This window comes from Mustela putorius, unplaced genomic scaffold, assembly GCF_011764305.1.
Source record: "Mustela putorius furo isolate JIRA1106 unplaced genomic scaffold, ASM1176430v1.1 tig00003850_pilon_pilon_pilon, whole genome shotgun sequence".
Classification (NCBI taxonomy): domain Eukaryota; kingdom Metazoa; phylum Chordata; class Mammalia; order Carnivora; family Mustelidae; genus Mustela; species Mustela putorius.
The window spans coordinates 15,499,335-15,513,209 of record NW_025422002.1 but is presented as its reverse complement, the minus strand read 5'-3'; the positions used below and the strand labels follow the sequence as shown (position 1 = coordinate 15,513,209).

The 13,875-nt window shown below is 54.1% G+C and overlaps 1 protein-coding gene across 8 annotated transcripts in view; it reads right to left on the bottom strand.

Annotated features, from left to right (window-relative positions):
- The window catches only part of IQSEC1 (IQ motif and Sec7 domain ArfGEF 1), a 166,221-nt gene that overhangs the window by 60,558 nt on the left and 91,788 nt on the right, over positions 1–13,875 (bottom strand). Inside the window, exon 1 of one of the 8 annotated variants that reach the window (XM_004738613.3) lies at positions 11,961–12,312. The exons of the other annotated variants lie outside the window; for them this stretch is intronic. Coding sequence (XP_004738670.1) covers positions 11,961–12,025 — 65 coding nt within the window. The 5' untranslated portion in view covers positions 12,026–12,312. Of the gene's footprint in view, positions 1–11,960; positions 12,313–13,875 lie in introns of those variants that run through there. 8 annotated transcript variants of the gene reach the window in all.

The window sequence follows — 13,875 nt, the reverse complement described above, 5'->3', positions numbered from 1 at the left end:
CTTTTAAGAGACTCTCCCAGAGTAACACCACCACACCGGTCACAATCCAAAAGCCCACAGTCATCATAGCCACCGAGCCCCAATTTCCCAGGTATCCTTATTCCTCAGGTCCATACAACCAAGACATGCTCTGAAAAGCCATCTGATATTCCCAGACCTGACATGTAGGTGGTTTCCTGGGGTCGGAAGCCCAGCTCTGCCCCTCCTTGGCAGCCTTCTCTGTCCGTCTCTGCATCTGGAACAATGTCCTGGTGGCTCCAGGCATGCCTACAGAGGATGTGGGGAAACTCTGGTTGGAGATCAGACCAGGTCGAGATCAGATGGCCACTTCAGGGCTGAGTGACCTGGGGCAAGTTACCTCAACTCTCTGGGCTTCTGGCTGTCTCATCTTTGCAGTGGATCTCACTCCCCTGACCCACTGGTGTGACAGGAATGCGGGTCTTGGTGGGGCACACTCTGCCATCGGCAAAGCCCTGTGTAGATGCGTGGAGCTGTCTCTGTTGTGGACCACACACTGAAGAAGGGCCTGATGGAGAGAGACTGCTGGGATTGCCAAGGCCAAAAAGAGGGGCTCAGGATGAGTGTTCTCCAGCCCAACACCAAACTAGGCACTGCCTACTCAGGAAACCAGAAATGTCTCTTGTGGATCTGTATGGAGCTTTATACTTTCAGAAGCCCCTTCCCCTTCATCCTACCCACTGCTCACCTGGCCTCAAAGCAACGAAGTTTACAAAACAGCTTCCTTGACCATGATTTCATCTATGTATGGCATCACTCTCGTCTCTTTCTGGCTTTTTTGTTTGTTTGTTTGTTTTATTTTTTGGCCATTTCCTATAGCCCACTCTCAGCCAGACCATCACGCCAGCTAAGCCAGGGCAGTCCTTTTTGGTTTTGAGTGCATAAAGACGACCAGAGCTTCCAACCCCGGGGCTCACTTGGAAAGATTTTTCAGAATACACACACACACACACACACACACACACACACAAACACACACACACACACACACACACACACACACACACACACAGCCAAAAATCTTCCTGGCTGAGCCAAATTAAATACAGAGGCCTCTAGTTATTTCCATACGCACAAAATGGGCTCAAATAAAGCAGTTCTCTGTGGCAGGCTCCAGCAGACAGGGCTGGGCCAGGCCCCAGGGACGCCCTGGGAGTGCCGGGCGGGAGGCACAGGCTGGGGAGGCTGGCTCCGGGACAGAGTGTGGGCAGAGAGGAGGAAGATGCCCGTCGTGCTGGCCTCGCTGCCTCCGGCCCACCCTGCTGGCCAGCGTCAGGCATGCAGGCCTCTCAAAGCCTGGGACAACCTTGGGCCCAGCTCTCCAGTCCCACCCCAGACCTGCATCAGTGCTAAACTGTCCTCACAGGGAGGCGGCGGGTTGGGGGGTGCTGCCTTCGCCCACCCTTAGCTTCCAGAAAGCACATTCTAAAACGCAAATCGTTCGTGTCTTTTATGGCATCAAATTGTTGTCATGGTCCAGACCTCTGCATGTGGTGTCGACATGCTCCTCCCACAGGCTCCCTGCCCACCTCCCAGTCTGCTGGCCCCCCACCACCCCCATGCAGCAGTGATATGGTGCTATGACTTCCAGCCGGTGGCAGTGTGCACTGCTCCCCTCCCCGAAACACATGGTACCCCACGGCAGAGGGAGAAGAGCCCAGGAGAGCCCCCAGGACTTCACTGCCCAGTTGCGAGCTCACCCCGGGAAGGGGTGCATTTTAGCATCTGTGTCCCCAGGAGTTCAAATCCATGTGTGAAGTGACTGACCCAATTACTGGACAATCTGATGATGGTGCAAAGAATGCTACAATGACAACAACAGACGCTCTAAGCACTTCGCACCGAACCATCTCCTAGCATACTGATGACTTTTATTTTTTAAAGCAGTTTCAGGTTCCCAGAAAAACTGAGCAGAAAGTAGAGATTTTGCATATTTTCTGTGCAGCCCCCCAGTGCAACCTCTCCCACTCTCAATACCCCCACCCACACTGTGGTACATCTGTTAATCCATGGACCTCCGCTGACATAGCAGGATGCCCCCAAGTCCACAGTTCACATTAGGGTTCCCTCGGGGTGTTACAGATAACCCCATTTGAGACAGATGCGGAATCCTCTCCCCATTTTGGGGATGGAGAAACTGACACGCAGCAGGGTCATGTAACTTACTGAGGCCCACACCACTCACACGGGGCGGGGGGTGGTGTGAGGAGAGGGCAGGCTGAGCAGCACCCTGGGCCCAGCACTTCATCCCTCCCCCCAAGCTCTGCATGCTTTCCCCTCTGCAGGAAAAACGCACCCACCCCAACTACCCACTCTCCTCTTCCTGCACTCCCAGGACCTATAGCACCACAACATTCCCGGGACTGGCCCCCATCTGCAACCCATGCCACAGTAGGCATGCAGTAAGGGCGCCTGGGTGGCTCAGTGGATTAAGTGTCTGCCTTTGGCTCAGGTCATAATCCTGGGGTCCTGGGCTCGAGTCCCGCATCGGGCTCTCTGCTCAGCAGGGAGCCTGCTTCACCTCTCTCTCTCTGCCTGCTTCTCTGCCTACTTGTGATCTGTCCAAAAAAATAAAAAAAAAAAACAAAAAAACTTAAGGGGAAAAAAAAAAGAAAGAAAGGAAAAGAAAGGGTCTGGGGGAAGGACAAAGGCCCAGAGTAGGGAATGCCTCCTGCCCTCCACCCTCCTGCACCTGCAGCTTTGACACACAACCCTTCCCTGTAGACTGCCGGTCTGGCATGTGGCAGAGAGGGGCTGTGTGACCTTGGGTAAGTGCCTTTTCTTCTCTGTGCCTCTATTTCTCAGCCATCAAATGGGGAGTACTGTCTTTGTCACAAATGATAATGCAGACACAAATCCTCAGCCGGGGCCCTGCTACCCAGAAGGGCTCAGGTAGCTGTTGTTACTATCACAACATAGGACCATTGTTCCCCACAGTGCACGGGGGCCCTGAGGGTGAAGGGAGGGGTTGTAAGACTGTGAGCATGCAACAGTGGGAAAAGGCCTCAAGGAGCACCCTTTGTTCAGAAGATAGGCACCTGCCCACCTGGCCCTACCCCAGTATCTGCACCTGAGGACAGTGAGGGGTGAGTGGACAGGGCTTGGTCCTGCTCAGAGCAGGACTGGGGTGGGACTCAGTCCCGCTGCCTGTTTTTCTTTCTTTCTTTTTTTTTTTTTTTTAACCTAAATTTGGTTGAGGGCCCTCTGTGTACCAAGCACTGTGTAAGACATTAGGGGTAGTAATAATAATATTCCTAAGAATATATTACAATACTATTGAACTAATACAGCTATCGCCACTAAAATTTACTGAGCACCTGTCATGGGCCAGGCTTCAAAAACAGCATCGTTAGAAGCTGTGGATGGAAGAGCCCACAGGGCAAGAAGGAAAGATGGCCTTGGCAGAGGCTTGAGGGAAGCACAGTGTGGACACAGTGTCAGGGGAGGAATGGGAGGGCCTGGACTCTTCAGCCAAAAAGACTGCTCTGAGTGTGTGCCCAGAGGCCAAGTGAGTTTGAAGGGCCAACCTGTCACGGGGCAAAGGCAGGTGTCACCACCTGACTCTACCTCTAGGCAAGGGGCAATAAGGGGAGTAGAGGCAGGGCCCATGGGGACACTCAGCAGCGCCAGTCCTGCCCAGGGAGCCTAGGCATGAAGGCAGATGGCTTAGGCACTCCCGACCTGAAACCAGTCCTTCCCCCAGGAAAGCCCTGCATGAGGGAGATGGCACAGGCCTGGCCTCCCCTGGCCACCTGCAGACACCTGGTCTCCAACACAGACTTCTCTGAATGTAGCAGGAACTATTGGTCTACGAAGCTGGGAAACTGGACCAGGCTCTGGCTTCCCCAGTTGGGCCACACAGCCAAGGGCTGTTGAGGGAACTTAAGGGCTCTGTCCCAGGAACCCACCCCCAGCAACTTGACATCTCCACCTCCACAGGACAGGTCCCTGATTACAAACATCAAAATGTCTGGTATGTGTCTTAAAATAGCATGGGATCAATGAAATACAATTGCCCATGGGGGTTACCCTTCTATTCTCTCTACTTCTGTATACGGTTCAAAGAGTCCATAAGGAGGGGCGCCTGGGTGGCTCAGTCATCAAGCCTTTGCCTTTGGCTCAGGTCCTGATCTCAGGGTCCTAGGATCGAGTCCTGCATCGGGCTTCCTGCTTGGCGGGGAGCCTACTTCTCCCTCTCCCACTCCCCCAGCTTGTGTTCCCCCTCTCACTGTGTCTCTCTCTGTCAAATAAATAAATGAAATATTAAAAAAATAATAAAGAAAATAAGAGTCCATAAGGAAAAGTTCAAAATAGTGCTAAGAAGCCACTGCCTTCCTCAAGGCTTTCCCGGGTCATTCTACCATTTCTTACTAAGTAGGAAAACAAAAACAAAATTGCAAACCCTGCCCATTTAAATTATGGCTCTTAGAAAAGTCAATGGCCCCAAAGGAACAGAGAATTGGAGTTTGCACGGCTGCACAACACCCCCTCACTCCCCCAGCCCTCCTCTGGTAACAGCAGAGGAAAGAGCCGCTTCCCCAAACACTTCCTCTCCAACCCCCCGCACGGGACTCACTGCCCTTCAGGATCTAGTCCAGGGCCTACCCCAGGAAATCACAGCAGGAACAACTGTAGTTGATAGCAGTCAATAAGAATCATAGGAACAACCAGCATTTACTGAACACCTGAAAGTCCGGCACTATTCTAGCTCCTCCTTTCTCGTATTCTCTGTGGAAAATCCTCCTAGGGAATGTGGAGGACAGTTCTTATACCCAGAGGACCTCCTGGGGCTGGCACACCACTGATTCTGGGATTCAAGGCCACTTGCCAGAGCTTCCAAGGGTGTCCTCTGTGGTCTCTGCCAAGTGACAACAAACCGCTACGCCCATCCAAGGGCTGGCGCCCGGTAGGACCCTGCAGGTTCTCTCCACTCTTTTACCTTCCCGCCCCTATTTCCCCGTCCATTCTAAGGCCCACACCCTCCCACCCCCTAACAAAGTCAGGGAGCAGGAAAGACACATGAACCAGAATACCAAATCTACTTTCTGCGTAGCTCAGACATGATTTTCATTTTTGCCTTAGTTTCCTTGTCTGTAAAGTGGGAATAATACCAACAACATCGTAAAGTCTCTGGGGTGGGTTCAAATAAGGTAAGTATGTGTAAAATTCAAAGGCCACCCAAGTGTCAGATATTATCATTTTTATTCTGTAGCCTGTTCCAGCTCTAGTAGCAAACTCGTGCCAACTCCAGACCCATCACAAACAGCCGTGGCTTTGCCCAAAGCCAGCTGAACCCTGTCCCCTTCTGCCAGCATGTACTAGACACCTGCTGTGTCTGCTCTGATAACCGCCTCTCCCACCAGGATCCCCACTTGGCAGATAAGGCTCACAGAGGGGACCACCTTGCCTGGGCCACTTGTTCAGAGAGGGGCAGAACTGGGACTCAGGCCAGGTTTCTCTAGCCCCAATGCCACCACCTTTCCACTGTAGCCAGCTGCCTCTCTGTCTGGTGGCTGGAGCTGGCTGGGGAGGGCAGAGTAGCACAGCGAGGGTCCTGAGGCAGGGCTCCAGAGCTCTTAGCCCCATTAGGGGCCGGAAGCAGCCCCAGTGAGATGAGGATGCCAGAGTTACCTAAGTACCAGAACTCAGCACCGGCCACCAGCTGAGGACTCTGGACACCCTGCCACCCTGTCCCACCTCGGCACTATGGGGCTGGAGCATCAGCCTCAGTGTCTCCAGGCGGGTCTCTCCATTGCCCTGGGTGTAGGCTGCTTGCCCATCCAAAGAAGTCTTCACTCCAACTGAGAGCCAAGTCCCCTTACTTTGCAATTTTTCCAATCCATGGGCAAAGTGATTTCTAAAACACTCTGGATCACCCTCTCTTAGCAGGCTACAAGCACATGCACATGACCATGGCCTTTAATCCCATGTCACCAAGTTTATGACCTGTCCCACTCCCAGGTACCACCACCTTGCACACAAGCAACACCCTACCCTCACTTGGCTCCCCCCAAAACTACCACCCCTCTTCTTCCTTCATGCTCTTACCCCTGGCCTTGTCTGTGGCCAGAAGGACAGACAACACATTCCTGTCTAGCAACACATCTCTCTTGAACAAGTACCATGGTTCAGTTTCCCCACAAGTGGCCTTGGCAGCCCTGAAGTCACAGCTAAAATCTACTGCCTCTGAGGAACTAACTGTGTACCCTTTAAGCACTTCATGCGGATTAACAACTCCATGAGCTCCTCCTGTCACTGGCAGTTTACAAATGGGGAAATCGAGGCACGAAAGCCCAAGGAACATGCCCAAGATCACAGAGAGTGTGAGAAGCTGGGGTTAGGGTTAAGGACAGGCTGATGACAGAATCTGTCCCACTCCCCACAACACTGGGTCAAACACCCTCCCTCAGCGAATGACCACAAGCATCACGAAGCTCACCCCCTTCACAGATGGGAAACTGAGGCTCAGGAAGGGGATGGGAGGAGGTGACTGATGCCAGGGCTTCTAGGGAGGCTGAATGCCAAAAACTAGTTAGAGTGAGCTCTTCTCAGCCCTCTGGAGGGAGAGACCTTCCAAGCTTAGTAATAATCAGGATAAATAGTGACAACTATAGTGACTATAATTAACATTTATTGAGCACTCACTGTAATACAATAAGGCACCATTTTAAATGTTTCACGTGTACTAATGCATTTCATTCTTGTACCACCTAGCCTAGCCTCTCAGCCAGAAGTAGAAACGCAAACACCATTTGCTTCCATCTTTTAAAACAGCCACTGGGGAGAAAGTATTCATGTTGGTGGACAAACCTGGACCAACTCAGCCAACAGGCGATTCTGGGAGCCTGAATGGGGAGGCTGCCTCGTAGCTAGGGACTCCTCCAAATTAATAGTCCTTCTCTCTCATGGGAGCAAGTTCAGCAGCCCACACGCATATGTGTCCTCTAATGACGTCAAAGGCCTTGGCCTTGGGTTTCCTCCCCATGCAGACGCTGGCTATGTTTGCAAGGGGCCTGCAGAGAGTCTGGGGATGGTTGGGTTTTGTCGCCGAGACCCTGCTCCTTGCTGCGGCTGGCCTGGGGCAAGCGTGTTATCCTCAGAATGCACAAGTGGTCAGGGCCAAAGGGCACTATCTCAGAACCCCACCGGAGTGTATGGGGAAGAAGATCGTGGGGCCTGGCAAGACAACAGGAGACGTCCTCAAACCAGCCTAAAGGTGGGACATTTTGGAAATGCTGACACCAGGAGATCCCAGGCACCTACCTGTTCCACGGCTTGGGAAAGATACGAAAGGCTCCATTTATGATGGTGACAGATTTTGCTAAAGATTACTTAACCCCAGAGGAGGCACAACCTGGCTATAAAGAGCAGAGACCCCAAAGCCAGGTGAACTGAGTTCAAATCCCAGCTCCGAGGCTTACTGGCCAGTGACCCTGGGCAAGTCACATAACTGTTCCCCAACTGTTCCCCCAAGTGGGGGCAGAAGCCCTTACTCACAGATTGCTTTGAGAATTAAGTCCTTTGCGCAGAGCTGAATGGCAACCACTGCGATTACTATTATTATACTGACCTTTGAACAAAGAGGAAAAAACAAATGTGGTCATAGTTTCCCCACCCAGACAGACAAGGAGGGGACTCTTGCTATGGCTCTACATCTGGGCCTCCGGTTCACATTAAATGCTCGCCATGTTAGGAAGGCGCAAAACAAGGAAATAAAATACAAAAAATGTCCCTTTCCATCAAGGAGCAGGGAAGCAAAAGCTACGTTCAAAGAAAGCATAAAAGGATATCCAAGTCAGAGATGCTAGGATCGTGCCTTAGCTCCTTCAAGGACAAGAGATTTCACAAAAAGCCACGTAGCTCCAGAAACCAGCAAAAAAGACGACTGTGATGAACCACTTTTAACTCAGTAGTCACTTCTCAAGAGAAGAGGTGGTGATGAGGCTGGTGTTGCTGGCTACTGGCTACTGGGCCAGGGATCGAATAGTTGTGAGTCACCAGGCAAAGCTGCATATCCCCTGCGGGGAGGCAATTCTTAGTCCCATTTCATGGATGAGAAAATCAAGCTCAGACGGGGGAGGCCACCTCACCAAAGCCACACAGCTGGGGAGAGGCAGAGTAGGCCTTGTGGGACCCCACCTGTCCGGGTTCTGTGATACACAGTTTCACATGACGAATCTCGGTTCCTTTCCATCTAGCCTAGGGTCTGGCACAGAGCAGGGGCGCGCGGTAGCTAGGGAGTGAAGAGAGGAACACAGGAAGTGCAACAACGGGTCCCAACGCATCACTCCTGAGAACAAACCACCCCCATGCCCAGGGGAGCACACATGCAGCCAAGGGTGCAGTCACTTGCTGCTGCCTGGCTGTGCCTACCACGTGGCCGGGCACTGTGCTGGGCAGGCATGGGAGCACACAGGCCTCAGGACTTAAAGGGGCACTTGCCCCTTCAGGGGGACAGCCACAGCAGCCAGCCGAATGGCAGGTCCAGGAGTCATTGTGCCATGCTTCCCACCATAATCACCATCCACTGCTCCTCGGGAGTAGCTCAGACAGTGGGAGTGGCCAGATTCTCGAAGCCTGCACCAATTAATTCTTCAAGAGCCTTAATGGCCTTTAAAGTCATTAGGATTTGCTTTTGAGGACAAATGATAAATCACACTCAACAGCCTTGGCGCATCCTCCCCCTGCCCACGGCACATACACACACTTCCACTGGGGACCTGGGCCACCTCTGCAGAGCTCTCCCCGGGCCTCTGGCCTACTGCAAGCCCACTGGGCAGACATTCCAAGCGTCATTGCAATTCAGAGGAAATTTAAAAAAGGGGAAGGAAGAAAATCCCCTGGGTCACTGGCAGCGGGAAGAGCAGAGTGCTGACCTGGACAATCATACCTCGGACCAAAGGCCTGGGGCTGGCCAGCATGGCGAGGGCTGTCAGACATGTCCTCATGCATCTCTGTGAAGCCGGGTACCAGTCCCTTCCACGGAGGGGGAAATTGAGGCTCTGAGGTGGTGTAGTGACTTGCATAATGTCACAAAGCTGAGCTGGGATTTGAAACCCAGTCTGTTTCCCTTCTTTGCTGATGCCCTGAGCTGCTCCTGGCCTCACAGATTCTCCTGGCAAACCAAGATCCCTCGTTCCACAGAGTCTGGCCAGCTTACACCCACACACATGTGCACCTGAACTCCCAGAGCCCGGGGTGGGGGTGGCGGGGCTGTTCATTCCCTTCCACAAACACCTTTTTGCCCAGCCATCACACGGTTTGACGATGCAGCTGTCAGTCTTGTCCATGTTTTTGAGCTAAAGCTGTGTAAATATTAGCACAGCTAGTTCATAGTCCGACTTCCTTGGGCAAAAGCCTGAAAATCCTGGCCGGGCTGGCAGGGGCCCTCCAGAGGCTCTCTGGCAGAACATGTGGGTTCTTCTCCAGGCTCCCCTTCTCTTACCACCCTGGTAACAGCCTGGTCAGGTCACTGGATTCCCTATTTTAACATGCCCCTTTAGAAAGGGATGGTGGGGAGAGACCAGGGCTGCTTTGAGGCTCAAAGAGCAGGGCACTTAAGTGCTGCCATACAAAGGGGGCCACCTGTGCTGTCACAGTGCTTACGGGGTGGCATGGCTGTTCCTGGAGGGGTTATCTTAGACCTGTTACAGACTGGGGGTCTCCTGAGGTTCTGGAGCATGCTGGATACTTCCTGGGTTTAGAGAGGGAGAGATGACCAGCTGGGAGGGCTCTGGGTGGGGGGCAAGCTGGCCAGCCTCTGCAGGTCAGGAGCTGGGCTGATTCTCTGCCCCTCACCCCCCCACCCCGCTTTCTTTGGAACTGCATACCAGACAATCTGGAGCAAATGTGATTCCACCTGCTCTGAGGCCGAAGGGCAAACCTTGGGTTGTGCTGCAGAAGGTCTTCTCAATCTCCAGGACACCTGGTCTGTGCTCTGAGACTGGGGGAGCAGCTGTTCATCAGCAACTCTGACAACAAAAGGACTCAAGCAGGCTTCCCTGCAGCTAGAAGGTTTAGAGTAGATTCGAAGAAGGACTTCCAATAAGAAGGGATGCAGGACTGGGAAATATGCCAAAGCGGTCCCTATGGACATCCCAACTGGAAGGGTGACACTGGAGAGGTCTCAAGCAGGGGCACTGGGGACACCCCGCAGTCTCTCTCAGCTGGGAGCGGAAAAAGAGACATTGCCTGCGGAGCATGCCGACTGTGTCCCCACAAGTGTGCTGGCCTTTACAGGGACAAGCACTCTGAGTTTTGCTCACTGCTATGTCTCCAGTGCCTAGACAGGGAATGCTCACAGCAGCTGCTCCTTAAACTGCAGAGCCCTGGTGCCGACAAGACTTAGCGCTCAGCCTCAGTTTGCTCTCCTGCAATATGGGGATGCCGGAGCCACAAGGAAAAGAATGTACATGCGATACTGGGTGGGACAGCTGCGTAAGACAGTAGCATGTGTGCAATATGAATATCGTGACCCCCGTTTTCGGACTGATGCCACAGATCTCAGACAGCTGGCCTTGCAGCTGCAGCTTGCCCAGCCTCTGCCCCCTAGACACAAAGAAGCCACGGGTTCTTGGGAACCACACCCCCACAACCCCACATGGAGCTTCAGGCCCAGAGTGCCAGGCCCCTGGGGCGAGGACTGGGCCAGAGGGGAACATATGCATGTTCTCAGTGCAACTGCTAGACACAGGCTGCAGAATTTTTGAACTCAGAGATCAAACGGCTGCAGGTGGTTTGCCCCCCAAGCCTCCGGGGCCCGACACAAGCCAAGTCAGCTTGTCAACAAATCCTCTCCGCCCCACAGCCTGGCTCCTCCAAGGGGCCTGCAGACAGCTCAGGGGGCAGCTGCGCTGGCGAGCGGTGCAAGAAAATCGATATTCCCAGCACATACACACTCTCTCTCCATAAATACGGGCCCTTGGACACTCAGGCAGCCACCCACAGGCCCCAAAGCAGAAAAGCGCTGGTCTCTGGGACACACATTCAAACTCCCACCCCTCCACCCCTCTCACTAAGACTCCATCCCTGACCACACCAGGCGCATTGAAAACACGCATACACCCAATCACAACAGCAGACCCTTCCCAGCCGCCCTCAACACAACAGCAGCAGCCACACAGATCTCACCCCCCCCCCCAGGGCTCCAGGCTCTCCAGTGCTCTCCTGGGTCCTCCCTCTTCCCCACCCCCCCACCCCACCTGGATCACCTGTGCACAGTCGGTGAAAGAATCCCTCGAACCCCCACACACTTGCCCAGGATCTCCCCAACAGAGCTGAGGCAAAACCCTGGACACAGGCCCAGGGGCTGGCTTAGGCCCCCAGAAAGACTCCCTGGCAGCCTCAGCCTGCCCCAACCAGATACAAGTACAGACACCCGCCTGCCACACTCCATCCAGTCCACGGTCTCCTGCCTGGCACCGGATACTCACCCCCACACAAGCTCCCATCCCGACACTCACTTGGGAGCGACTGCGCACATGCACACACGCGCCCGCGCACACACACACTCCTGTCCTGACAGCGTCTCTTTCTCACACGCACAAACTCAGGTCCCTGGGCTGGTTGCACACATACTATTACAGCCACGCTCCACCCCGTCAGCCCTTCTCCCTCCCTCACACACAGGCACTCATCACACACATCCTGACAGTCTCACGCACCCCGGCACACCCATCCCCGCAGCCTCTCTGGCACACACTTACACTTAGAGCCCCAGCAGGCGCTAACGAACCGGGGCACAACACAGGACCCGGCTCTCTCACAAACCCACAACATACCGCCCGCAGCCGTGCAATGACTGGGTTTCTGCTGGCACCCCCACCCTGCCCCGCCAGGCCATTTCCGTGAAGCCCCTCCCCAAGGCCCTCTAGCCCGAGCCCCGGCGCCACCCTCCCCCCCCCCCACTACGCCATCCCCCCGACCCGCGGCCACGGGCTTACCCGCTGTCAAGTTCCAGCTCCAGCAGGGATTGAGTCCGCTCGGAGTTGCAGTGCAGGCACCACATGGCGGCCGCGGCGGGAGCTGACGGGGCCGAGCGCCCGGGACCCAGGCCCCGCCGAGCGCTGCCGACTCCCGCTGGGGCGGCAGATCCTGGGACCGACACCCGACCACCGAGAGACCTGACCACCCACCACGCGACCACCTCGGGTCGCCCCGCCCGGTGCCCGCCGGTTCCCGCTGCTCCCGGCTCTATTCCTAGCCCCAGGCCGGCCAAGCCCTCCCCTCCACCGCCGCCGCCGCCGCCACGGCCACCCGCCCGCCTGGCGCAGAGCGAGGCCCGGCCGGAGGAATGTGGCCCGGGAGGGGGCGGGGCCAGGGGCGGGCCCGAAGGCCGGGCTGCTCCGGGAGGGCGGGGCTGCGCTGAGCCTCGTGGGGAAGCGAAGGGGGCGGGGCTGCGCGAAGGGGGCGGGGCGACCAGAGCCAAGTAGGCAGCAGGATCGTCTCCGCCAGGTTAGCTGACCAAAAGCACCCCTGTACCGGCAAGCTAGGCCCTTCTCTGGGAAGGCTGTGCACTCCCTCCAAAACAGAGTCCCCCCAAATACATATTTGGCTCCTCAAGGCATAAGCACAGCAAATATAAAACCCAAACCAGCCAACTGCAGCCTACTCTGCTTATGGCGCCAATCTCTGCCAATCCTAATTTTGGCCTCATCTTATAAAACGAGACCTCTGCTCCTGGGATGTTGTGACTTTTGGGTTCTGATGTTTCTGCCCCAGAGGAAAAAAATGGGTTCCATCCTGAGGCTGGGGACACCCATTTGGGGACTTCTGGGTGAGGATCTGATGAAAGCAGCTTCTTTTTCCCTAACCCCATTCTTCAACACCCTGCTTTTCCCTCACCCAGAGACAACTTTCAGACTCCCACGGCTGGCTTGGAGTAATCCTGATTTGCTGTTAGAGCTCTTTACCTACACTTGGTCCTCAAGACAACATGTGATATAGGTGAAGCTATTGGTGGCCCCATTTTCCGGAAGAGGAAACTGAGGCTCACCTTAACTGGGTTAACTCTAAGAGGTTTTCGCTCACTTCTCTTCCAGGCTGCTCCTCTCTCCCTACTATAAGCAATCCTGGCTTGCAGTTCTCAATTTGCATATTTACTTGTTTATTATCTGTCCTTGGGCTTCATGAAGGCAGGCATAGGGCCCAGCACCCAACTTGTGGAATGCCCATATGTGGTTGGGAGACATCAAGCAGACACAGACACAATCAAAACCCCACCTGCCCCAGCTGCAAGTTTATCTCCTGGAGGGCCAGGCAGCTGGCACAACTGCAGAAGTCAGGAAGAAGTAGGAAGCCACTAATGCAGGGACATCATCTTGTGCCTTTTTGAGTCTTCCATTTGGAAGGGGTGTTGCTGAGAGTCTAATGATGAGTGCTTTCCCAGATGGGGAAACTGGAGTAGGGTTGGGGACAATGAAGGAAGTGGGCTGGGCTGGCCCAGCTGGTAGCACCGGAAGAGGCCGTCCCTAGATCCAGTTTAGTGTACCAGGGTTCCCAGGCAACAGGCTGAGCAGGAATCTAGTGCCCCTCATTGCCCATCTCCACGTTTCTCCTCTCTGCTTCTGATGCTGTCTTTGCACATGAAAAATAAATGCTCAGAATGGGAGAAAATATTTGGAAATCACATATCTGATAAGAGTCTAGTATCCATGTCATATAACGAACTCTTCCATCTCAACAATAAAAAGGCAAATAACCCAATTTTGGAACAATCGATAATTGTTCAGTTGATAATTGGAACAATTAGAAAAAGGGCAAAGGATCTGAACAGACACTTCTCTGGAAAAGGTATATGAATGGCCAATAGACACATGGAGAGATGCTGAACACCACTAATCATCTGGGCAATACAAG